We start from the raw sequence: 25600 nt of genomic DNA, 5'->3' as shown, positions 1-25600 counted from the left end.
TATAATATGTGTTTATTTACAAAAATGCAAGCAGAGCATATTGGAAACAAGCAGAGTCTTAAATCAGGCAGCACAATCACTAATCCTGTATTAGATTCCCAATGTGCAATCCCATAACCTCTCTACTGCTGCCCGCACCCTCCGAGGCTGCATCCTGTTTCAGCTGGAGCTAGCTAAAATGCCCTAACACTATGTCTCTCTGCCCAAAATCACAATGCAAATTGTTTCCCTACTCCTTCCACTAAATGAAGGCTGCAACATTCCAAAAGCTGTACAGCAGCCTCCCCCAACCTGGCACTATCCAGATGTGTCAGACTACAACTCCCAGCACCCCCAGCCAGCTGGCTTGGGGATTCTGGGAGCGGCAGTCCAGCACATCTGGATGGCATCAGGTTGGGGCAGGCTACTGTAGAGAGATTTCCAGACATTAATGACCCTTTAGCTCAGGGGTGAGCAACTTGTGGCCCTCCAGATGTTTTAGCCTACAACTCTAATTGCCCTCACTATTGGTTATGCTGGCTAGGGCTGATGGGAGAGGAAGACTAGTAACATCTGGAAGGCCGCATGTTGCCTTCCCCCTGATTTATCCCTTTTGTCTGGTTTCTGCTCGCTCATCAGATGCCAGATATGGAAACTTTCGCTCTAAACCCAAACTCCATTTCACAGGCGAAAACAGGGAGATGCTCATAATATCCCAATTCTCCTACATCAAGGATTGCCGCTCCACACCCCCACCCCTCTCTGCTGCCCTGGATACACCTTGCAGGAGGCTCTGCCTTGCCTGTTGTAGTCAGCCGTTCTGCAACAATCCCCCTTCCACCCATTTAAAAGCCAAGTGGGTGATGGTTCTTTTGGCGCAGAATCAATCTGAAAATCCCAGTTGCCCTACAATAGCCTATTGGCCATTCAAACCATACCTCAGCAGCTGCAGTGTGTGAAACAGCAGGCTGTGAACTGTATGATGTTTTTGTGTTCTTGCGCACATATTTTTTGACATGGGCACTTGAGACCAGATGCGTCTATTCCCCAGTCAGAGACTTAGCTGCTAGAGATCCAAGGAAGGGCGATGAACAGAACTCAAAGAAGGACCAGGGCCCACTGTCTCCTTGGCATTGCCACTGATGCCCATTCACCAGCCTCTCCCTCTGGTCCCCTCACGCTTGTTACTGCTTGCATGCTCAGAGAGGGCAGGGGAGCAGGCAGAGGCCACGAGGAGGAGGAGGAGGAGCAGGGCCTGGAGGCCCTCGGGATTGGCAGTGGGGCCCCAGCAGGGGTGTGGGCCTCAGCAGGTGCCCACCAATGCCAACCTCTGACGCCGATGCTGAGGAGGACAACTTGAGCAACTTGCGCTAACAAAGTGTTTGTTTTATTTTTTCATTCAAAGCATTTCTATCCCACTCTTCTGCCAAGAACTCTCCCAGAGTAGCTTACAGATCAATACAAGCAAATGCTCTCAGGCTTACAATCTAAAAAACAAACAGCACAAAAGGAAAAAGGGATGGGGAGGGAAAAGGAAGACAAAAAAACGAAGGCACCAATTCTTAATGTTATAAGGTTCTTGTAATGCCCAGCTGTAATGCAGCTGCAATGCAGACAGATGTTGCTAGACTTCTTATCATAGCCTGGAATAGAAACAGTTTAAAGAGGGGCCTCTTCATGGATCACTGCCTTGTTGTGGCGAAGGGGCTTGCGTAACTTAGTGAAGCCATAAGCTATGCCGTGCAGGGCCACCCAAGACGGACAGGTCATGGTGGAGAGTTCTGACAAAATGTGGTCCACTGGAGAAGGAAATGGCAACCCACTCCAGTATTCTTGCCAAGAAAACCCCATGGAATGTATCGCAAGGCTAAAAGATATGACGCCGGAAGATGAGCCCCTCGGGTCGGAAAGTGTCCAATATACTACTGGGGAAGAGCAGAGGGAATTTCCAAGTAGTGCCAGAAAGAGTGAAGCGGCTGGGCCAAAGCCGAAAGGACACTCAGCTGTGGATGTGTCTGGTGCTGAAAAGAAAATCCGATGCTGTAAAGAACAATATTGTTTAGGAACCTGCAATGTAAGATCAATGGTAAGCTGGAGGTGGTCAAACATGAGATGGCAAGATTGAACATCGACATCTTGGGAATCAGTGAACTAAAATGGACAGGCATGGGCGAATTTAATTCAGGTGACCATCATATCTACTACTGTGGGCAAGAATCCCTTAGAAGAAATGGAGTAGCACTCATAGTCAACAAAAGGGTGGGAAAAGCAGTACTGGGGTACAATCTTAAAAACGATAGAATGATCTCAGTACGAATCCAAGGCAAACCATTCAACATCACAGTAATTCAAGTCTATGCACCAACCACTGATGCCGAAGAAGCTGAGGTTGATTGGTTCTGTGAAGACCTACAACACCTTCTAGAACTAACACCAAAAAAGATGTCCTCTTCATCATAGGGGATTGGAATGCTAAAGTAGGAAGTCAAGAAATCACCGGGATAACAGGCAGGCATGGCCTTGGTGTACAAAGTGAAGCAGGACAAAAGCTAATAGAGTTTTGCCAAGAGAACACGCTGATCATAGCAAACACTCTTTTCCAACAGCACAAGAGGCGACTCTACACATGGACATCACCAGGTGGTCAATATTGAAATCAGATTGATTATGTCCTTTGCAGCCCAAGATGGAGAAGCTCTATACAGTCAGTAAAAACAAGACCTGGAGCTGACTGTGGCTCAGATCATGAGCTTCTTGTTGCAACATTTCGGCTTAAATTGAAGAACGTCGGGAAAACCACTAAACCATTCAGGTATGACCTCAATCATATCCCTTATGAATATACAGTGGAGGTGAGGAATAGATTTCAGGGATTAGACCTGATAGACAGAGTGCCTGAGGAACTATGGATGGAGGTCCGTAACATTGTTCAGGAGGCAGCAACTCAATCCATCCCAAAGAAAAAGAAATGCAAGAAAGCCAAGTGGCTGTCTGATGAGGCTTTACAAGTAGCTGAGGAAAGAAGGGAAGCAAAAAGCAAGGGAGAAAGGGGAAGATATATCCAACTGAATGCAGAGTTCCAGAGAATAGCAAGGAGAGACAAGAAGGCCTTCTTAAATGAACAATGCAAAGAAATTGAGGAAAACAACAGAATGGGAAAGACTAGAGATCTCTTCAAGAAAATTGGAGATCTCAAGGGAACGTTTTGTGCAAAGACGGGCATGATAAAGGACAAAGAAGGCAGGGACCTCACAGAAGCAGATGAGATTAAGAAGAGGTGGCAAGAATACACAGAAGAACTATACAGGAAAGATCTGAATGTCCCTGATAGCCATGATAGTGCGGTCACTGAACTTGAGCCGGACATCCTCGAGAGTGAAGTCAAGTGGGCCTTAGGAAGCATTAGTAACAGCAAAGCTAGCGGCGATGACAGCATTCCAGCTGAGCTATTTAAAATCCTAAAAGATGATGCTGTTAAAGTGCTGCATTCAATATGCCAACAAATTTGGAACACCCAACAATGGCCGCAAGACTGGAAAAGGTCAGTTTACATTCCAATCCCAAAGAAGGGCAATGCCAAAGAGTGTTCAAACTACCTCACAATTGCGCTCATTTCACATGCCAGCAAGGTGATGCTCAAAATCCTACAAGCTAGGCTTCAGCAGCATGCGAACTGAGAACTACTGGAAGTACAAGCTGGGTTTCGAAGAGGCAGAGGAACTAGAGATCAAATGGCCAACTTTCGCTGGATCATGGAGAAAGCAAGAGAATTCCAGAAAAACTTCTATTTCTGCTTCATTGACTACACTAAAGCCTTTGATTGTGTGGATCACAACAAACTGTGGCAAATTCTGAAAGTGGTGGGAGTACCAGACCACCTTACCTGTCTCCTGAGAAACCTGTATGAGGGTCAAGAAGCAACAGTAAGAACCAGACATGGAACAACTGAGTGGTTCAAAATTGGGAAAGGAGGACGACAAGGCTGTATATTGTCACCCTGCTTATTTAACTTATATGCAGAGTACATCATGAGAAACGCCAGGTTGGATGAATCACAGGTTGGAATTAAGATTGCTGGGAGAATTATCAACAACCTCTGATATGCAGACGATACCACCCTAATGGCAGAAAGCGAAGAGGATCTAAAGAGCCTCTTGTTGAGGGTGAAAGAGGAGAGTGCAAAAGCTGGTTTGAAACTCAACATTAAAAAAACGAAGATCGTGGCATCTGGCCCCATCACTTCCTGGCATATAGAAGGGGAAGAAATGGAAGCAGTGACAGATTTTATTTTCTTGGGCTCCAAGATCACCGCAGATGGTGACTGTAGCCATGAAATTAAAAGACTCTTGCTCCTTGGGAGGAAAGCTATGGCAAACCTAGACAGCATAGTAAGAAGCAGAGACATCACCTTGCCGACAAAGGTCCGTATAATCAAAGCTATGGTTTTTCCAGTAGTAATGTATGGCTGTGAGAGCTGGACTATAAGGAAGGCTGAGCGCCACAGAATTGATGCTTTCGAACTGTAGTGCTGGAGAAGAGTCTTACGAGTCCCCTGGACTGCAAGGAGGTCAAATCAGTCCATCCTAAAGGAAATCAACCCTGAGTGCTCATTGGAAGGACAGATACTGAAGCTGAAGCTCCAATATTTTGGCCACCTAATGCGAAGAGAAAACTCTTTGGAAAAGACCCTGATGCTGGGAAAGACTGAAGGCAAAAGGAGAAGGGACAGCAGAGGATGAGATGGCTAGATAGCATCACCGATGCAATGAGTATGAACTTGAGCACACTCTGGGAGAGAGTGCAGGACTGGAAGGCCTGGCGTGCTATGGTCCATGGGATCACGAAGAGTCGGACACGACTGAACGACTGAACAACAACAAAAGAGGGGCCAAATGTTGCTGGTCTCTCAGCTGAGCAGATGGATGAGTCCTGCTTCCTGTCTCTCCCTCTTCTACCTGTGGCTCCTCAGTTGTTGTTGGACCACAATTCCCATCACCCTTTGACCATTGGCCAGCCTGGCTGGGGCTGATGGGAGATTCAGTTCAGCAACATCTGGAGGGCTACAGGTTCCCCACCCCTGGCATAGACAAGATGGCCAAACTTGTAAGAATGCACACTTGGGTCTGTTTATTGAATTGGCAATCTCTTCAACTGACTATACCCTCAGTTTGTTTGTTTGTTTTATTACATTTATATCCTGCCTTGTTTCCTCCTTAAGGAACCCAAGGTGGTGTACGTAGTCCTCCTCCTCCATTTTATCCTCACAACAACCACCCTGTGAGGTGGGTTGGGCTGTGACGGGCCCAAAGTCACCCAGTGATCCGCCATGACCGTGTGGCGACTAGAACCCAGATCTCCGGAACCCCAGTCCAGCACTGTAGCCATTACACCACACTGGCTCTCAGTGCTACTTCTGCTTTCAGGAGGTCTTTTCCTTTATCTTTTAATCTCATCTTGTAAAACAGACTCTTCCCACACACACGCCCTTTCCCCATTTGACTTCCCCTGCCAGCTCTTAAAAAATGTACTCTTGGGAGCATTGATGCTATGCTTTCTTCCTCCCAGGCTCATCACTCTCTTCGAATTTCAGCATCATCGATATAGAGACTCCAGTGGTTTTCAAAGGTGACGAGGCTGCCCAGTTTGGCTATCGTGTCATCCAGACAAGGTCAAATGGCACATCCTGGTGAGAACCAAACCAAAGATGTGTGACCACATTCATTTTTGTTTTGGTCTGATCAGCCATCTTCCCATGAATACTGATGTTAAAAATTCCTGCCTCCCTCCTGCAGGTTGGTTGTGAGTGCCCCCCTGTCGGGCAACCAGATGGAATCCCTTTTCCACTGTTCATATGATACAGAAACGTGCCAGCCAGTGGTTCCCCACCGTGAACGTAAGCTAAAAACAATTTGTACGCCTCCTCTCTGTTTGGAGGCGAGAGTGGTGTAATATGCTGTAATTACCTCATGGGACTGGAAATAACTCTTAGGGGGCATATCTACATGACACCAGTTTTATCCTGGTTTAATCGTGGCTTTCCCCAAAGAATCCTGGGAATTGTAGTTCGGAGGGAGCGCTTCATTAAACATCCCAGCCTAGCCCTTCTCACTGAACTACCATTTTCAATATTCTCTGAGGAGAGAGAATGACTATTAAGCCAATTTAAGTCTGCAGTGTGAATATGGTTTTGATCGTGGGGTGGGAGTTATCTTCAGTTAATGGGAAGGGGTTGGGTGCTGTACTTTTTTCATCCTGGCCTCTCCAAGGATAGGATAAGATGCACTGGGATCTAACCAGTGGAGGCTGGTGACTCTGATGTCAATGGGGCGGTGAAGCCACGCCAGGTTTCAGTCAGAACTCTAAAGAAGCTCTCCAAGGTGCTGAATCCTACCCCCCAAATAGGATCAGTGCCTTGGATAGCTCTCTCATCAGAGCCACCAGCTTCCACTGGATCTAACCTAAGCAACGTTTAGCTTAGGGCCAGGGAACATGTGGCTCTCCAGATGTTTTGGCCTGCACCATTCAGTGGTGCAGCTAGGGCTGGACCTTGGGGCCCAGAATGACTATGCAGAGAGCAGCAGGTGATGAGCGCAGCAGAAGCAAACTCCATGTTATTCCTGTATTCACGATGGTGCTATGATTTAAGTGAGCTTAAAATGCAAAACTGCACATGCTCAGAGAAGTTTTAATTTTTAATTTTTTAAATCAGGGTTGGCGAACAGTTTTGTTGCTGTTCTGACATATCAGGAATGTAAAAGCAACTGTGAAGCAGTGACAGTTGTGTGGGGAGAAATGTTAGTTGTGTGCTTCATAATGGAAGTGAGTCACACGCCTATCTAAATGGGGCCCCAAAAGAAAATTAAGTCCAGGGTCTAAAACGGCCTAGCTGTGCAGCTGCTACTATTGACTATGCTGATGGCAGATGAAGTCCAACAACATCTGGAGGGCTACAAGGTGCCCATCCCTGATTTAGCTTAGAGTGTGTGTGTGTGTGTGTGTGTGTGTGTGTAAAGGGAGAGATGCAAGCAAGGTTCATACAGTTTGACAACACATGGGAAGGAAAAGGTGGCAAATGGGATGTATGGGAGAGATGTAGCCCTTGGCCTTCTCATCACTTGTGTTCAGACATGCATGTTCAGTTTTGTGGAAGAAGGGAAAAGGATGGGAACAAGGGAGAGCCAGGTGGGGGCAGCAGCCAGGGCGGTGGGGAGAAAGAGGAAGGCGGTGTGTCCTCCCGTCTCCGGTGGCAGGAGGTCTTGTGCTGGCCCTGCAGACCATTGCAAAGCAGGATACATGGGTATCCTAAGCCATCATGATTAGTAGCTATTGATCTCTTGGAGTTAAAAAAATGGAGGATGCATCCCTGACTTGGTGCACATGCATGTAAATGTGCACACTTGGACACAAAGCGCTGGAGTGCACCTTCCCTTTCTCCCCCATAAACACCTTATCCAGAGAGCCAAAGTTGCTGAGCGTATTTTTGCTGCAGCCATGCTGAAAATAAGTCTAGCAAGATCAATTGTGAGGTAAAGTAAACCACTTTACCTCATAAACCGGTAACTTGTAAACTGATTCGATATGTCCTTTTAGATATAGTCAAGCAGTCTACAAAATGGCTGACTGATTAAATAAATAAATCAAGCATTCTAGCCTTAGTGGATTTTTCAATTATTATTTGTAAAGGAAAGTAGACAGGTGTGTTACAAGTGCACAAGAGTGCCTCTTCATCAACCTGTTTTTGAGGGTATGCAGAATGGATGGCCACTGTGTGTGTGAGCACACACTCATGAGCTAAAGTTGTGATATGCTGCCAAACTCTTTCTCCCTTTGATCTGTTTGTCTGTCTTCCCTTTCACATGCCTAAGACATCCCTGGAATATCTCTGGGCCTCTCACTAGCAGCTGATGAAGCTTCCAATTCCAAAATAATAGTAAGTAAAAGCGAATAGAGCCAATATACAAATCTGGGGTCTGCCTGGGTTTGCAGAGGACCTGAGTCCGCCACTCAGAAAAGAAGAGGAGCTTCTCTGGGCCTGGCCAAGACAAGCTGGTGCCCTCCAGATGTGCGGGGCTAATTGTTACTTTGATTTTATTATTGTCTTATTATTTATTGTTACCATTGTTTTATTGTGCTTTGTGGTTTTAAATTTGGTACAGCGCCTTGGGAAGGGTTTCCCTAAAAGGTGGCTTATAAGCATTTTAAACAAACAAACAAACCACACAGTTACCATCATCCCTAACCATGAATGATGGGAGTTGTAATCCAACACATCTGGAAAATGGCAGGTTGGAGAAATCTGGCTGAGAGCAACTGGATGAAACAGCCAGAGAGGCCATGGCTATTCATTCTTCCTTTCCCACAGGCCTGTGGTCCAACTTGGGAGCGCCGGTGTGGGACGTTCGATTATCTGAACGGCGTCTGCTATATCATGAGCAACTTTAACCAAAATTCGAAAGTGATCCGTCCAGCTTTCCAAGGTTAGATCTGGAGAGGAGAAGCTGTGTGTGCCTCCTAGCCCATTGCAGTAATAAGCTGAGCTGGAGAGCATTGGTGTGATCAGAGGAAATTTATTTATTTATTAATTAAATTTCTTAATCACCCATCTGGCCGGTCACCCGGCCACTCTGGGCGATCTACAACAGTACAATTTAAAACAGTAAAATTACACATTAAACATTATTTAAAAATACCCTAACCCACCCCAAATGCCTGCCTGAATAACCAAGTTTTCAGTGTGTGGCGGAAGCTCATTAAAGAGAGGGCATGGTGGAGTTCCCTAGGGAGGGAGTTCCACAGAGTGGGGGCCATCACAGAGAAGACCCCCTCCCTCATCCTCACCAGCCTAGCTGTCCTGGCTGATGGGACAGAGAGAAGGCCATCTGAGGCTGATCTTGTTGAGCAGCCTGTCTGGTGTTGCTGGAGGAGCTTCTTGAGATAGGCAGGGCCGGAACCGTATAGGGAAAGGAAGACAGGAGTATGGGTTCAGTTTAGGCTTAGACTAGGATTGCCACTCAATTTTCCTTGACATATACTCTGTGTCCTTTTAGTCTGGGGTAGGAAACTTTCAGTCTAACGGCTGAACAGCTCAAAACCAGGATATGTAAGAGATCACATGATCCCCTACTGGCCTGCTCAGTTGCTGCGTTCACCTGGTGATACCCTCCTGGTGGTACCCAGGTTTTGGGAGGTCCAGTCCATCATGGCTTGGAATAAAGTCTTTCATGTCTCAGTGCTCACTCTCTGGAACTTCCGATCATTACAGATGAGGCAAGCACCAACCCTTCTGGGTTTTCAGCGCCTGCTAAAAACATACCTTTTTCAATAGGCATTCCCAGGAAGGTAATCTTGTCCTCTATACAGCACTTAGACTTTTATTTAATAGAAGCGATTCATAAATATTGTTAAATAAATAAAATAACATTCTGAGAAAAGGTCTCAGGGGCCGCATGCCCTCTGTTGGTGTGGCCAGAGGCAGAGTGGGTGGGCCCATATATGATTCTTACTGATTTTAAGCCTACTCAGCAGTAAGCAGGACAAGCCTCTGCATGTCTACTCAGAAGAAAGCAGGACTGAGAGTATCGCAAAAACCAAGCCCCTGCATGTCTGCTCACAAGCAAGAAGAACAACCCTCTTATATGTCCTCCTCTGCCCTCCCCCCCAATATTCCCAGGTATTTTTGTAGGAATGGGGGGGGGGGTGCTGGGTGCTGAAAAAGATTCCCTTTCTCAGTGCTCAGCAGGGAACTGATCACAGATGAGAGCTTTTTCATTCAGGAGAGAAGTGTTTCAGTCCTGCTTACCTCTGAGGCATGCCCTGTTTACTTGTGAGTAGGCATGCAGAAGCTCGATAGAATAGCTATTTCAAAATGCTGCTGAGTGATTCAGTTCTGCTTACAGGGGCTTGTCCTGTTTACTTCTGAGTAGGCCTAAAATGGTAAAAATCATGTCTTGGTCCTGCCTACCCTGCCTTAAGCCACACCCACTTTCCCTTTGGCCCTGCCCACAGATGGAATGTGGCCCCCGAGACCTTTCCCTGATTGGAATTTGGCCTTTGGATTGAAAAAGGTTTCTCACCCCAGCTTTAGGCTTATGGGATCTACTTTGTTTTTTCAGGAGAACTGTGAGATCCACCAGTCAGAGCCAGGTGTAACACAGTGGCTTAAGAAGGTGGACACAGACTTGGAGAACAAGATGCTTCTGAGCACATGTTCAGACGAGGAATTTGTTTTCAATACCAGAGCTGGAGCTCACACACAAATTCTTTTGCATGCAAATCCTTTTGTGTACAAGCCTGCTCCTTCTTTCCCCAAAACATTTTTGGTTTCAGCAGCCTAATTTAGGAGGAAAGTAGGCTTTTTTATTGTCGCTATTGGAAACCCTTGGTGATCTACAGCCGATCACCTGGAGAGCTACTGGTGGATTCTGATCTACCCTCTGCCCAGTGCTGTCATAGAGGACACTCCCCTGGAAGAGTGGGCATATGACTTATGCGGGTTCAAAGCTTACTTTGGGGTGCACATCCCAATTCCCAATTTGTAATTGTCATCTGAGCGTCATCAGACATTAAAAAGCATTGTGCAAAGGAGTTTTTATGGGAGAGAATTGTTGTGGGTCTCAAAGGGCTGCTTCTTTGGGGGTGCTATGCTACCAAAAAAAAAAAAAGGAGCGGAAAAGGGTGGATTTTTTCTCCCCCTGCCCCCCCTGTTTTTGTTATTGGTTTTGAGCACAATGGGGAACCCCCAGGAGTTTGATCTTTGCCAGTAGTTAAATTGGGGAAAAATTATCAGGAGATAATCCAGGAACAATGATGGTTTGATAGGCTCATAAATATGCAGATATGTTTAACTGGAAGGTCATCATGTGTCCTCTGTTAGTGGCAGCTGAAGAACAAGTCGTTTCTCTGTAGAGAAGGAATAGGCAATGGAAAAAAGGGAAATTCTCCCCACTGAGATCCAGTAACTTTCTAAGTACACCCAGGTGCCTACAACCCATTTTACCACACCCATCATGCCTCTTGTCCACCTAGAGTGCCTCTTTGGCGTGGATGCTGCAATCTTATATGATGACTCCGGGAGCATTAAGGACAGTGACTTCCACATCATGCAGGACTTCTTCTTGAAGTTCATGGATTCTGTGGCTGAGGTAGATGTACAGGTGAGAGCAATCGAAAGGTATCTGTGCGGACACTGACTGTGGCGTTGATGGCACTGACTGGCTTGTAGGAGCTGACGCTCTGTGTACATGTGTTTATGTGCTGGTTTCAATCAAAAGCAGGCTTTGTTTATTAGAGCCACCCAATGTATGGCCAGAAATGTTAACGTCTACATGTATTTTAAATTACAAACCTGTTAACATGACTTTCTGTGTACTTGCTGCTGCACCCCTGTAATATCTCACCTGCAAATTGGGACATAGAGTTTTTGAGTCAATTAGTTTTTCTGCATGAGGCTGTTAATCCGCTGTATCTACTTTCAGTTTCCTCACAGATTTGAGATCTGAGCACTACATGAAGAGCATATCTTTTCCTGCTTTTCTGCTACATAACCTCTAGGTGGCGCTGTGGTACTGCATAGTAGTGCAAATACACAAAAGAAAAAAGCAGTTTCTTTCACTCTTACAATTAAATACTGCATTTTCCCTGCTCTAAAAAAAACTCACTGAAAGTGCTGTTTAGGTGCAGAAGTGAAATTGGAGGGTCATGTCGTCATCTAAAGAACCCATTAACAACCATGACCAGGGACTGACAAGTGCATGATAAATGCCTCGTGTAGAAAAGCCCTATTACAGAGACATCATAACCATTCTGGAGGCATCATAACCTGCTTTGATGTAACCTCTAGGGTTGAGGGCTGCAGTGTTCTTCTCTTGAAGACTGTTTGGAAATTGCAGGTGGAGCAGGATGCAGCTGCCAGCCAGGCCTTTAACTGCAGTTAATCATGTGGAGCGTAACGCAGCTGTGCAAAAGATGTTTCCTTGGCTGCCAGTTTGTGCTGGTTCTAAGCAGGGATGGCCGACAGGTGACCTGAGACCTGGATACAGCCTCACATGTATTTTGGGGGCCCTTGGTGAGCCCTGGCAAGAGCATTTTCAAGTCATGTCCAAGGCATTTCAAGCTGTAACAAATGCCCAAAACGTGATCTGGGGGCAGTGCAGGCTGGTGGCTCCTATTGTAGTGGGGCTGTAAATCCGCTCTGGGTTTCAGCCAGAACCAGTCAGAACGCTAAAGGAGCTAGCCAAAGTGCTGAACCCTATCCTCAAAATGGGTTCATCACCTTGGAGAGCTTCTTTAGAGTTCTGACTGATTCTGACTGAAATTCAGAGTGGATCCACAGCCCCACAGAAACTGGAGTCACCAGCCTCCTTGGCTAAATATACTAAAACAGAAGGAGCCCCCTGAACGCTTCCTTTTAAAGTTTCGAATTTGTGCAATCTGAAACTAGTCGGTGGGTATGCTGCAACGTTTTATTTCTCAGCCGGGCCCTGTAAGGAGCACTGTATCTAGCAAATGCAAGATCCTCCTGATGGAAGGGTCCCCCCACTTCATTGGAGGGGCTTAATCGAACATGGGGAAAATAATTCGGGGTGCGCTTTGCCTCAAGACCAGTCGAAGCCTATGTAGCAGAAGGGACCACTTAAATCCATCTCAGCTACCATCAGGCAAGGCACCCTACAAAAAGTGCATAGATGCAGGGCTGTCGTCAGGGATGAGTGAGTTTGGCGCTTGCCCTGGGCACCAAGTTGAAGAGGGCGCCAAGCTGAGCTCCATGTTTGTTGACTGTACTGTCTGCACTGAGCTAAGGTGAAAAAAAGCTCTAAGGGCACAGCCCTGTGCATGTTTAGACAGAAAAAACTCCTACAACTCCCAGCATGCCTGTTGTAGGACTTTTTTTTCTGTCTAAACATGCACAGGGCTGCATCCTTAGTGAGTTTGACTTTTCTTTCTTTTTTTTAAAGCTCTACAGGTCGTTTGGGTAGTAACCATGAAAATGAACTTCCATCAATTAGCTTTAAAGTTGATGTCATTTGTTCTAGATAAAAATGGAAGGGCTAAATCAGTCTCTGGAGAAGGGGGTCCCCAACACAGTGTCCGCAGATGCATGGCTCTTCCAATGGCACCCACAGGCGCCCATAAATCTCTCCCCTCCCTGCCCCCTTCAAAAAAATCATTGTAAAAAAAAAAACCCTGGAAAGGGTTAGGTCAGTCTTCTTCCTCCCTGCTCGCAGCCTCTTGCCTTGCTCTTTCCCAATTTTCACTAGGCAGACCCCCACGGCAGCCATTATGTGGCAGGGCACATCCTCTGTGGGAGCCAGTTCTCCATTTCTCAAACACGTCCACAGGTCCAGCAAGGTCGAGGACCCTTACTCTGGAGTGCTCCCAGAGATACTGATTCTGCCCCTGTAAATCTGTACTCCTTGTTACATAGGAAAAGAGGAGTGTAATTTCTGGCTGGGTCATCTGTTTTTCTTCCGCTCCCCTCCCCAGTTTGCTGTGGTCCAGTACTCCACTGCACCCTACCTTGTTTTTGATTTTGCGTTCTACAATGGAGCTGGAGGCCAGGTGAAGGACATCCTTCACAGAGTCCCGCGTACCCGAGGAAATACCCACACCCCCACTGCGATCCGCTTTGTGGCGTGAGTATCAGAGAGATGGGGACAGGGTTGGGGTTTTGTTGCAAGACTCCCTCTTGACCGTGGCCTCTTCAGAGGCAACCCAACCACTGCCACCACCCTTGCAGGAATGATGTCTTCACGCCTGAGCGTGGCATGCGACCTCACAGCAAGAAGCTCCTCATTGTCCTAACAGATGGCGAATCCAATGACAAGCACACCACCTTTGAGGCAGCCAATGAGGCCGCGGATCAAAAAGGCATCATCCGCTACGCCATTGGGGTAGGCTGAAGGGGTGTGGAGAATGGCGGTTTGGGGAAGACAACTGCTGATGGGTGCTTTGGATTACAAGCCAGAATGAGTGCACATTCATGCTGTGGCTGCAGTCGGCGAGCACAAAAAATGGATATTCTGGGCCCTGATGTCTTGAAATCTGTTTTCGCTAAAAAAATCAAAAGTCTTGTTCCTCAGTCTGCAAAGAGAAGTGTTTGGAGGCTACTTGGCAAAATCGCCAAAGACTAGGGGACTTTTTCGAAACGTCTAAGAATTGCTGGGAAGGCTCTGGAGAGGCTTTAAAGGACACATCCGGGAGGAAATCTAGCAGATCAGAGCCACCCAAAGACATCTTACTGCGTGAGGAGGAACAGCAAATGGTGTCCGACACCATTTGCTGTTCCTCCTCAGGCAGCAAAATGTCTTTGGGCAGCTCTGTATAGTATATTGGGTACTGTACTCTGTATTGTACCCGATTCTGGTCAAATAATTTTAGCACAGGGAGGGGGAACCCACAGGCCTGATAAAGCCCACAGGGGTTCCCCATCTGGCACTGGCAGCTTCTTCTCCAGCCCTCTCCTCCACATCGGAGAGAAAAGTTCATCTCCAGTCAGTAGCTGATCAGAGAGAAGTGTTTTCTGCTACCCAGCACTGAAAAATACGCTCTTTCTCTGAGCTTAGCAGAGGAAAGCGCTTATCAGCTGCTGATACGGGGGCATCTCTACACCAGCCTAAAGTCCTGCATTTAAAACGGGGCTTTCTGCTTCTGTTTTAAATGCAGGATCACCACTGACTCCCTTTACATTCGCTCCCCCACCCCCCCTCCTTCTCCCCCATATCTGAGTCTTCCCTTATCTTTCATTGGTCTCGCTCCTCTTCTTCCCGCTTTAACTCTCTTCACGGAGGAAACTGAAGTGGAACACAAAGGGGTAATTTGATAGCTCATTATCTGCGATCTATTTAAAAACGGAACAAGGGGCATTTAGTGCAGGAGATGCCCTGGAGGGACACGCCGTCATGAAAAGAGCCCGCAAACTTCTATGAACGAGCAATCTCAATCGCAGGAAGGAGCCCAGAGACAAGAGCTTTCCCCTAGGGGCAGAGAAGGTGGGGACAAGGGAGGAAGTTGCTGAGGGGTTCAGTCCTGTGTCATTCTCACCCTTGTCCTGCTTATATCTTAGTAGGCATGCAGAGGCTGGCCCTGCTTACTTGTGAGTAGACATGATACTCATGCTTACCGCTTGATATTAGGAGCTGCCTTACACAGAGCCAGACCATCTAGCCAGGGCTGGCATCAAGGGTAGGCATGTTTGGGCACCTGTTGAGGGTTCACACTTGAGCAGGGGTCCACTGGCAAGAGCCCCCGGACTTGCTCCTGCTTGTAACCTGCTTGTTCACCACGCTCTCGCTCTGGGCCAGGCAACAGTGGCGGTGACAAGGAGGAGCAGTAGATGGCATGGCTACTGGCTCACTGGCTCACTGGCTCTGTGCCTGTCAAACAAGCAAGTGGTAGCAATGAGGAGGAGGAGCGATAGCAGCTGGGGACAGTGGCAGTGAGAAGGCGGGCTCACTGGGGGAGGGGGGCCTTTCAGGGGAGCTCGCTCAGGGGCCTGCAGAAACCTGGAGTCAGCACTGTATCCAGTATTGTCGACACTGGCTGGCAGTGGTTCTCCCGGTCCAGGGAGGATTCTTTCCTAGCCCTACATGGAGATGCCAGGGATTGAACCTGGGACCTCATCATGCAAAGCATGTGCTCTACCACTGAGAGACTGTCCAACACTTGGGGTGCTATTTGAAAGTGCTGCCGAGCGATTCAGTCCTTCATACTTCTGAGCAGACATGCTGCTCATGCTTACTTCTGAGTAGACATGCTTCCTACTGTAAATTATAGAATCATAGAATCATAGAATAGTAGGGTTGGAAGGGGCCTACAAGGCCATCGAGTCCAACCCCCTGCTCAATGCAGGAATCCAAGTCAGAGCATCCCTGACAAATGGCTGTCCAGCCTCGTCTTGAAGGCCTCCAGTGTGGGAGAGCCCACCACCTCCCCAGGTAATTGGTTCCATTGCCGTATTGCTCTGACACTCAGGAAGTTTTTCCTGATGTTCAGTCGGAATCTGGCTTCCTGTAACTTGAGCCCATTATTCCGTGTCCTGCACTCTGGGATGATCAAGAAGAGATCCTGGCCTTCTTCTCTGTGACAACCTTTCAAGTACTTGAAGAGTGCTATCATATCTCCCCTCAGTCTTCTCTTCTCAAGGCTAAACATGCCCAGTTCTTTCAGTCTCTCTTCATAGGGCTTTGTTTCCAGTCCCCTGATCATCTTTGTTGCCCTCCTTTGAACCCTCTCCAGCTTGTCTGCATCCTTCTTAAAGTGTGGTGCCCAGAACTGGACACAGTACTCCAGATGAGGCCTAACCAGTGCTGAGTAGAGGGGAACTAGTACTTCCCGGGATTTGGAAGCGATGCTTCTATGAATGCAGCCCAAAATAGCATTTGCCTTTTTTGCAGCCACATCACATTGTTGGCTCATATTCAGCTTGTGATCGACGACAATTCCAAGATCCTTCTCGCTCGTAGTGTGGTTGAGCCACGTATCCCCCATCTTGTAACTGTGCATTTGGTTTCTTTTTCCTAGGTGCAGAACTTGGCATTTGTCCCTATTAAATGTCATTCTGTTGTTTTCTGCCCAGCACTCCAGTCTATCCAGATCACTTTGAATTTTGTTTCTGTCTTCCAAAGTATTAGCTATCCCTCCCAATTTTGTGTCATCTGCAAATTTGATCAGCATTCCCTGCACCTCCTCCTCCAAGTCATTAATAAAAATATTGAAGAGCACTGGGCCCAGGACTGAGCCCTGTGGTACCCCACTCGTTACCTCTCCCCAGCTTGAGAAGGTCCCATTGATAAGCACTCTTTGAGTCCGATTCTGTAGCCAACTGTGGATCCACCGGATCGTTGTTTCATCTAGCCCACTTCGAGCTAGTTTGCTCATCAGGATATCATGGGGCACTTTGTCGAAAGCTTTGCTGAAGTCGAGGTATATGATGTCTACAGCATTCCCACGGTCTACAAGGGAGGTGACTTGATCAAAAAATGAGATCAGATTTGTCTGGCAGGACTTGTTTTTGACAAATCCATGTTGGCTTCGAGTAATCACTGCATTGTTGTCAAGGTGCTTCCAGATGGATTGCTTTATGATCTGCTCCAGAATTTTCCCAGCAATTTTCCATTGCTACTAATTCCAATTAGTAGCAATGGAATTGGTGTGGTGGGTTTTTCAGCCCCACCCACTCTTGCTTTGGTCCTGCCCACCACTGGAATACAGCCCATGACAGCTTCTCCAAAATGGAATCCAGCCCTTGGGCTGAAAAAGTTTTCCCAGTCCTTTTTTTAGCACCTGAGGCGGAAAAACCCACCAGTGCCTCTCCTCATCCCTTGCAGTAAAAGTACAACTATAATAAAATAAAACCTTCCAATTTGCTGCCCTTTCATGATATGCAAACTCATTTGCCTGAGGTGGCTGTCTGACTCTGCCTAATGGTAGGGAGATATTAGAATGATCTTAGAAAGAAAGATCAGGGAGGGGCCATAGCTCATCATGGTAGAGCACAGACTTTGTATGCAGAAGGTTGCGGGTTCAACTCCTGGCATCTCCCGGTAGGGCTGGGAAAGACCCGTGCCTGAAACCCTGGAGAGCCACTGCCAGCCAGTGTTGACATACTGGGCTAGATGGACCAAGGGTCTGACGCAGTAGAAGGCAGCTTCCTGTGTTCCTACATACTCAGAAGTAAGCAGGACGGACTCACTCAACAGCGCTTTTAAATAGTATCCCTAATATCAAGCAGTGAGCATGAGCATCATGTCTACTCACAAGTAAGCAGGGCAAGCCTCTGCCAACCAGTGTCAACAATACCGGGCTAGATGGACCATGGTCTGACTCAGTATAAGGCAGTTTCTTAGGTTCATCTATATTGGGGAAGGGGTTGGAATCGCTGTTGCTCCACATGAATGTGAGAAGAGTGTTGAAGCTTTGTGTGGGCAGAACAGACTGGTAATCATGGATAAGATGTCTTCCAGGCGGCTGGTCTGCCATTACTGTTCTCATGAAGGAACTCCTAAATAGCTTCTGAGGACAAGGGCCATCCCCCCGAAACTGCTGCCTGAGGTGATCTCCTCACTCGTCTCATAGTAGGGCCAGTCCTACTAAGGGATACCAGGATGGCCACGAACACAGTCGGAAAGAGGGTGGAGCCTCCTGGAGTAACTGACTATCTTTGGCAGGTGGGAAAGTGGAAGATTCTAGAAGCTCGTGGGTCCTTCCCGGAGGGTGAGTGTGTCACAAATAATGCCTTGCCCCTATTCCAGTGATACTCTCTGTTGTGTGTTCTAGGTCGGTAATAAGTTCCTTATGGTTAAAGATGAGCTGCGCAAAATCGCCTCCTCAGCTGAAAATATTTTCCCAGTTGGAAGCTTTGATGCACTTAATAACCTTCAGAAGCAGCTGAAGGAGACAATCTTCGCCATTGAAGGTATGGAATTGCATTACAATCCTTTCTGGAGGACTCTCCCTTTGCACTCTTTTCAAGCAACTTTTTTTTTAAGTCCCGATTTCCCCTTCAATGCTCAGCTCCTCATGCAAACTCTAATCTTGGACAACCTGGGGCCCAAATCTTGCCTGCTTAGGTTCCCAATCTGGCCTGAACAGTTCACTGCACATCGTGAGCATGGCGGTGTGGGGAGAAATGTGATGCTCATTACTAGTGGTATCACTGGCATTGTCCAGTAGGTTTCTCTGACACCCATGCAGCCAGACTCCACCCAGCAGTAACAATTGCAATGGAAATGGTAGCTTGGAGGAAAATGGCCTTTTCCCAGAGGCCTACCAAGGGTGCCTCCAGGCAGAGGGATCCCAGCACTAACAATCCAAAGGCGTCGTGCAGCTATTCCCACCAGTTATTCTGAGTGGTGGGAAAATATGGGTGGGTTACGGGCGGAAGATGTCGCCATCCAGGCCTCCAGTACAATTCCGTGAACAAAGCAGGGTGATGGCCCCATAAAAGTTTCATCTGGAAACACCCTGTCAGTGAGATATCTCCATAACAGAAGTGCTACCTGTTGGAAGGGTCTTGGGGACACACCCCGCCCCCAAGAACTGCATATTTACTGTGCTATAATGACCTTCCCCAACCTGGTGTCTTCCAGATATTTTGGACTACAACTCCCAGCATACCTCACCGTTGGCCATGCTGGCAGGGGCTTCTGGGAGTTGAAGTCCAAAACATCTGGAGATTTACCTTCTGCCCACCTCTGCATAACATGTCCTTAGAGAAAGGCCAGATTCTGAGGCAATCTTTCCCCTACTCCCACCATTCTTTATCATTTGCCTGTCTTAATTATTTTTCTTCCCTGAAAAGGGACCTCCGGAGCGTCATCTGGCACTTCATTTGCGCAAGAGCTTTCTCAAGGCGGATTCAGCACCCTCCTCACCCCAGTGAGTAGAAATGCCTGCCTGCTTTGCTGGGCATCTCCATTGCTTTCTCTCGATCTTTCAAGCGTGGCTTCAGGAAAAGTCTGGGAAGCGCCACCTCGTGGACTTCCACAACTGGAAATGGGAAGCTGGGTGGGCTGGATTTATGCTTCCTTGCCCAGCTAACCCCTCTCAAATTTTATATAGGGGTGATATGGTGAGTGTTTTTTCACTTATGCACAGAGACTGATTACCGAATTTAGGGGCAGAAAAGCAATGCCTCCACCAGTCAGACACCAGTCAGACTGGCTAGCAGCTTGGGAATCTTGTTGCCTTCCCACCTATGCATGCAGTTTGACTTACTTGCTTGAGTCATCTGCAGAGATATGCTCTGCAGGTACCTTCCTGTAGTGTAGGTGTCCTCGCTCATGACCCATTGTGATCTGGATCTAAATCTATAGAGGATGGGGCTGATGGGAGAATTGTCTTATCTTGTGACTGTTTGAACTAGACCGCCTATTGTTTGGTGGTTTCCCCATGGTTGTGTGTTTTTTCCTCCTATTATAAAAGGTTGAAGTGCCTCTCCTAAGAGTAAGCTGCTAATAGTATGAGCTCTAAGCTAAAATAGACTGGTATTTTGGCCTCACCCCCTTTTACCTTTGGCCCCAACCACTACTGGAATGTGGCCCTCAGGAGCTCCTCCAGAACTGAATTCGGTTCTGAACTAGATGGTCAGCTGGGGTGCCACAGCAAAAAAGGCCCTCTTCTTGGTAGCCACCCACCTCACTTCCTTTGGAGGGGGCTCCCAGAGAAGGACAGCTGAGGATGATCTTAGGGTCCAGGCAGGTGTATATGGGAGGAGACCAGTGTATTTTAGCTTAAAGCTCTTACTGCCTTAGGAGAGACATTTCAGCCTTTTAGAATGAGGGAAGAAACACACACAAAAGCTGGGAAATCACCAAACAATTGGTGGTCAGAGGAAAGGGTTGGGTCCAGGAGAAGGGGACATAGTTCTCTGGGGAATCCCAGAGGGCCAGATTTGGGACACCAGGAAGGCCAGATATGGCACCTGGTCATGGTCCTGCACCCCTGGTGTGGATCCTTCTATTTGTGTTCAAGAGAACATGCATAGAAGCCACCTTCAGACCTTTCTGCTCAATGCAGGATGGTCAGGGGTGGAGTAGATGGGGACAGGAGTACTGGGGACAGGGCTGGTGCTTGGGACCCCTATACACATTGTATAACGTTGCATAACACCTGAACAGGGCTTTACTTAATTTTTTTATTTATTATACTTTTATGCTCAATATATTAAAATCCCTACATGATTCACAATCAAATACAATGTAGTTAAATAAAAACAAGATAAAAATATTACATAACGTAAAACATATATAACATTACAGCACTCTAAACAATTAAACAGGGTAGTAGCTAAGTCCCTCCCCAGTCAGGGAAAGCCAGTGTGAACAAGTGTTTTCAAGAGGCATTTAAAACTAGCCACCATTTCAGCCTCTTGAACTACACATGGGAGAGTATTCCACAGAGGGGTGCCACCACTGAGAAAGCCCCCTTACATGCTGCTACCTGGTGACATTCCATTGGCCACAGAACAACCAATAAGGCCTACTTTCTTGGATTTCTGTTGCTTCAGAATGTGCGCTGAGCCATAACAACCACCTACCTGGGTGAAGGGGCAGAAACAAATTTTGCCTAGTTGGGCAGAGTTGCTAAGATGTCCCGGGCCATACTCTGAGGGCACATGAGGCAGCACCTTGCTGAAGCTCAGCAGGTTTGGGTCTGGTCAGTGCTTGAAAAGGAGACCACCCAGGAACCACATGCAGCCACTTTGCGTTCCATGATGGAAGAAAAGTGGGATATAAATGTAATAAAATAAATAAAAGATGTTTCTGCGGAGGAGGAGGGTTTTTTTTAATATTTGTGTGCTGGGGTTACCCTGGGGAGAGTAGCACAGCTTACCTTTGTTTCTGCACTAGTGTAATGCTTGCTTAGGGGCAAACATTTAATAAAAGGACAATGAATATCAGGCACAGATGGGGAGGGTGGGGGAGCCAGGATGGTTTGGGACTGCAGTGTGTGTGTGTGTGTGTGTGTGTTCGTGTGTGTGGGCCTCTTCTCCATGCTGTGGTCCCAATCGGATTTGCCCTCCCTTCCCTCCCCCCCACACCTGCTATTCCTTAAAAAAAAACAACAGATAACAAAGTATCAACCAAATGATGTGAATAATGTCACTCCAATTTGGTCATAAGCTTCCACATTTTTAAAGAAACCGTATTTCGGGAGCACTGTAAGTCTCCATTGCACTCTCCTCAGAAGAAACTGGGCCCTTTTAAAGACTGTCCTGAACTTCCCATCACTTAGAGAAAGGGCAGCATGAAGACATATTTATTTATTTTAAATATTTCTTGGCCGCCTTTCAGGACAGAAGCTGCCCCAAGGCAGCGCGCAGCAAACATGTAGCACCAGTATGATGCTGCATATAGATATAGATATGTGTGTGTCCGTCCATCCGTCCTCACACCTCCATCCCCTTTCCCTTTGCTTTCCTCCTGCCCAGGAACACGTGGTCTCTGGAACTGTGGGTGCCTATGGCTGGTCTGGGGGTCTGGAGGAAGAATCCTTGGGAGACCCTCCCCATGCCAATTTCCTGAACGTGTCCTTCGCTAGCTTCAAGGACTCCTATCTGGGTGAGTTAGGCAGGCACCCCTACCCCTCTGCCCGGTGCGCCGACACGGGCTGAGTTTTCCAAACCTAACAGCCCTCGCCTGTTTCTTTCCTGTGCCTGGCAGGCTATGCCGTGGCTCTGGCTCGCCATGGCCAGCAGACGTTTTACGTGGCTGGGGCTCCGCGGCACCAGCACGTTGGGCGCGTTGTGGTCTTCGGAAGCCAGAACAATCGGTTAATGGGGAGCGTTAGGGGCAAGCAGGTAAGAGGGAGAAATTGGGCTGCAGATCAGTTGTCCGTTCACTTCATGTTGTGTGGAAGAATGGTCAGCTGTCCTGAATGTTTTTCTTTAAACCAAAGGGCAGGATATCAAATACTTTTAAAACGCACATAAATAATCTGTACCCAGCAGAGGTTCTGCTAGCAGTGTTACTTCAGACATACATATAAAAGAGGCAGAGAGAGTTGTTCTCAAAGAAGTTCATAGAATCGTAGAATCATAGAATAGTAGGGTTGGAAGGGGCCTACAAGGCCATCGAGTCCAGCCCCCTGCTTAATGCAGGAATCCAAGTCAGAGCATCCCTGACAGATGGCTGTCCAGCCTCGTCTTGAACGCCTCCAGCGTGGGAGAGCCCACCACCTTCCTAGGTAATTGGTCCCATTGTCGTATTGCTCTAACAGTCAGGAAGTTTTTCCTGATGTTCAGCCGGAATCTGGCTTCCTGTAACTTGAGCCCATTATTCCGTGTCCTGCACTCTGGGATGATCAAGAAGAGATGCTGGCCTTCCTCTCTGTGACAACCTTTCAAGTACTTGAAGAGCGCTATCATATCTCCCCTCAGTCTTCTCTTCTCAAGGCTAAACATGCCCAGTTCTGTCAGTCTTTGCTCATAGGGCTTTATTTCCAGTCTCCTGATCATCTTTGTTGCCCTCCTCTGAACCCTCTCCAGTTTGTCTGCATCCTTCTTCAAGTGTGGTGCCCAGAACTGGACACAGTACTCCAGATGAGGCCTAACCAGTGCTGAGTAGAGGGGAACTAGTACTTCCCGGGATTTGGAAGCTATGCTTCTATTAATGCAGCCCAAAAGAGCATTTGCCTTTTTTGTAGCCACATCACATTGTTGGCTCATATTCAGCTTGTGATCGACAACAATTCCAAGATCCTTCTTGCTTGTAGTGTTGTTGAGCCACGTATCCCCCATCTTGTAACTGTGCATTTGGTTTCTTTTTCCTAGGTGCAGAACTTGGCATTTATCCCTATTAAATGTCATTCTGTTGTTTTCTGCCCAGCGCTCCAGTCTATCCAGATCACTTTGAATGTTGTTTCTGTCTTCCAAAGTATTAGCTATCCCGCCCAATTTTGTGTCATCTGCACATTTGATCAGCATTCCCTGCACCTCCTCCTCCAAGTCATTAATAAAAATGTTGAAGAGCACTGGGCCCAGGACTGAGCCCTGCGGTACCCCACTCGTTACCTCTCCCCAGTTTGAGAAGGTCCCATTGATAAGCACTCTTTGAGTCCGATTCTGTAGCCAACTGTGGATCCACCAGATCATTGTTTCATCTAGCCCACTTTGAGCTAGTTTGCTCATCAGGATATCATGGGGCACTTTGTCAAAAGCTTTGCTGAAGTCGAGGTATATGATGTCTACAGCATTACCATGGTCCACAAGGGAGGTTTCTTGATCAAAAAATGAGATCAGATTCATCTGGCAGAACTTGTTCTTAACAAATCCCTGTTGGATTCAAGTAATCACTGCATTGTTTTCACGGTACTTACAGATGGATTGCTTTATCATCTGCTCCAGAATTTTCCCAGGGATTGACTGGTCTGTAGTTCCTAGGTTTCTCCTTTTACCCTTTATGAAGATAAGGACAACATTAGCCCTCCTCCAGTCATCTGGCACTTCACCTGTCCTCCAGGATTTCTCAAAGAGAATAAGCAGCGGTTCTGAGAGTTCTTCTGCCAGTTCCTTTATTACTCTAGGATGCAGTTCATCTGGCCCTGGAGATTTGAACTCATTCAAAGTAATTAGGTGTTCCTTGACCATATGCCTATCGTTGTAGATCAGGGTAGGGGACCTGTGTCCCTTCAAGTTGTTGCTGGATTACAACTCCCATCATCCCTGACCATTGGCCATTCTGGCTGGGGCTGATGGAAATTGAAGTCCAAGAACATTTGCAGGGGGCAAAAGTTGCCCGCTCCTGTTGTAAATAACCATTGAAGAACTAAACAATAAGCTGACATGATCTTAAGAAGAGCCATGCTGGATCAGACCAGAGACCACTCTAGTCCAGGATTCTGTTCCCACAGTGGCCAGCCTGATGTCTTATGGGAAGCCCACAAGCAGGACGTGAGGGCAATAGCACCCTCCCACTCATGTTCCCCAGCAACTGGCATACAGAGGCCTACTGCCCCTGACATTAGAGGCCATATATAGCCATCATAACTAGTAGCCATTTATATATATTCTTTCTCACACGCTATCTCACATTCACACAAACATACACACACAAGCACCCCTGTCCATCCATCATCTCAGGGAGGAAGCCATAAACACAGACAAAACACAGACTAAAAGGCAGTCTCTAGCTTAAGCTCTCTGGGTGGTTCACAAAAATTAAAACCACAAAGTGCAGCATAAAATATAAAATATGAAAGCTTAAAACCACAGTATAACAGTACAACCACAATAATACCTAGCAGCAATGCAGAGATTTAAAATACAGAGATTTTACACCCATCCACATTCATCAGACCCATCCATCCGCCCTGCATCTCCACACTTTGCCCCATTTACACCCACTTACCTTCCATGAAGCTCTCTTTCTGGTCTGGGTGAAAAAGAAGTGAACTGCTAGTGCAGCACAGCGCAGACTCTTTCTCCACTGGCAGCTCACTTTCCTGCCATGTTTGGTGGGGGGAAGGAGGCTTTTCTTTCTCCCAGTCTAGCCGGGAAGGAAAGTAAATGGCTAGGTCAGGAACTTATAGTCCATTTAGAACAGGGGTCCCCAATGTGGCATCCGCTGGCACCCGCAAAACATTTTAAAATCTTTTATTTAGTTTTTAATTATACGTATATGGATTTGTGTATATCCGTAGCAATGAATACATATGAAATGCATACAACCTTCTAGCAATTATACATGGGTTTCATCAAAAGTGGACCAAATATCCAAATGAGTATCCATTTGAAGATGGCGTCTATATGCCACCCATTCAAATACTGAAAGTGTTGTCAGGTCCTCAATCCATTGCATTATAGGAGGTGAGTGTTTATCCTTCCAATGTTGTATTACCAGTCTTTTAGCTGTCAAAAGGGTGCAGAGAATCCATTTACGCTGACCATTCATTAATTTCCATGAAGCAGGTGAATAGTTTAAAAGTCTGTGTACATCAGTGATTATTAAAGACAGTTCCAGTACAAAGTTTATCTGAGTAATAACCTCCTCCCCAAAAGCAGCCAAAACATTGCCAAAATGTATGTTTAAAAGAAGCATTAGCTATATTGCATTGTCAACAATTAGCTGAATTAGACACTCCCTTATTAAAGAGACATTGGGGTGTCCAATAGACACGAAGCAAA

The 25600-nt window shown here is 47.0% G+C and overlaps 1 protein-coding gene across 1 annotated transcript in view; it reads left to right on the top strand.

Moving 5' to 3' along the window:
* LOC146342201 (integrin alpha-D-like) overlaps positions 1–25600 on the top strand; it is a 63295-nt gene that overhangs the window by 10584 nt on the left and 27111 nt on the right. Inside the window, exons 2-12 of the mRNA XM_084805859.1 lie at positions 5545–5665; positions 5772–5872; positions 7845–7909; positions 8342–8456; positions 11005–11132; positions 13462–13610; positions 13715–13868; positions 18253–18391; positions 19277–19353; positions 21908–22037; positions 22140–22276. Coding sequence (XP_084661985.1) covers positions 5545–5665; positions 5772–5872; positions 7845–7909; positions 8342–8456; positions 11005–11132; positions 13462–13610; positions 13715–13868; positions 18253–18391; positions 19277–19353; positions 21908–22037; positions 22140–22276 — 1316 coding nt within the window. The remainder of the gene's footprint in view (positions 1–5544; positions 5666–5771; positions 5873–7844; positions 7910–8341; positions 8457–11004; positions 11133–13461; positions 13611–13714; positions 13869–18252; positions 18392–19276; positions 19354–21907; positions 22038–22139; positions 22277–25600) is intronic.

This window comes from Heloderma suspectum, chromosome 6 (genome assembly GCF_057233095.1).
Source record: "Heloderma suspectum isolate Gila_16-S chromosome 6, 16-S_ref, whole genome shotgun sequence".
Lineage (NCBI taxonomy): Eukaryota > Metazoa > Chordata > Lepidosauria > Squamata > Helodermatidae > Heloderma > Heloderma suspectum.
Note: the sequence above shows the minus strand (reverse complement) of the source record. Positions and strands in the feature narration are given on the sequence as shown.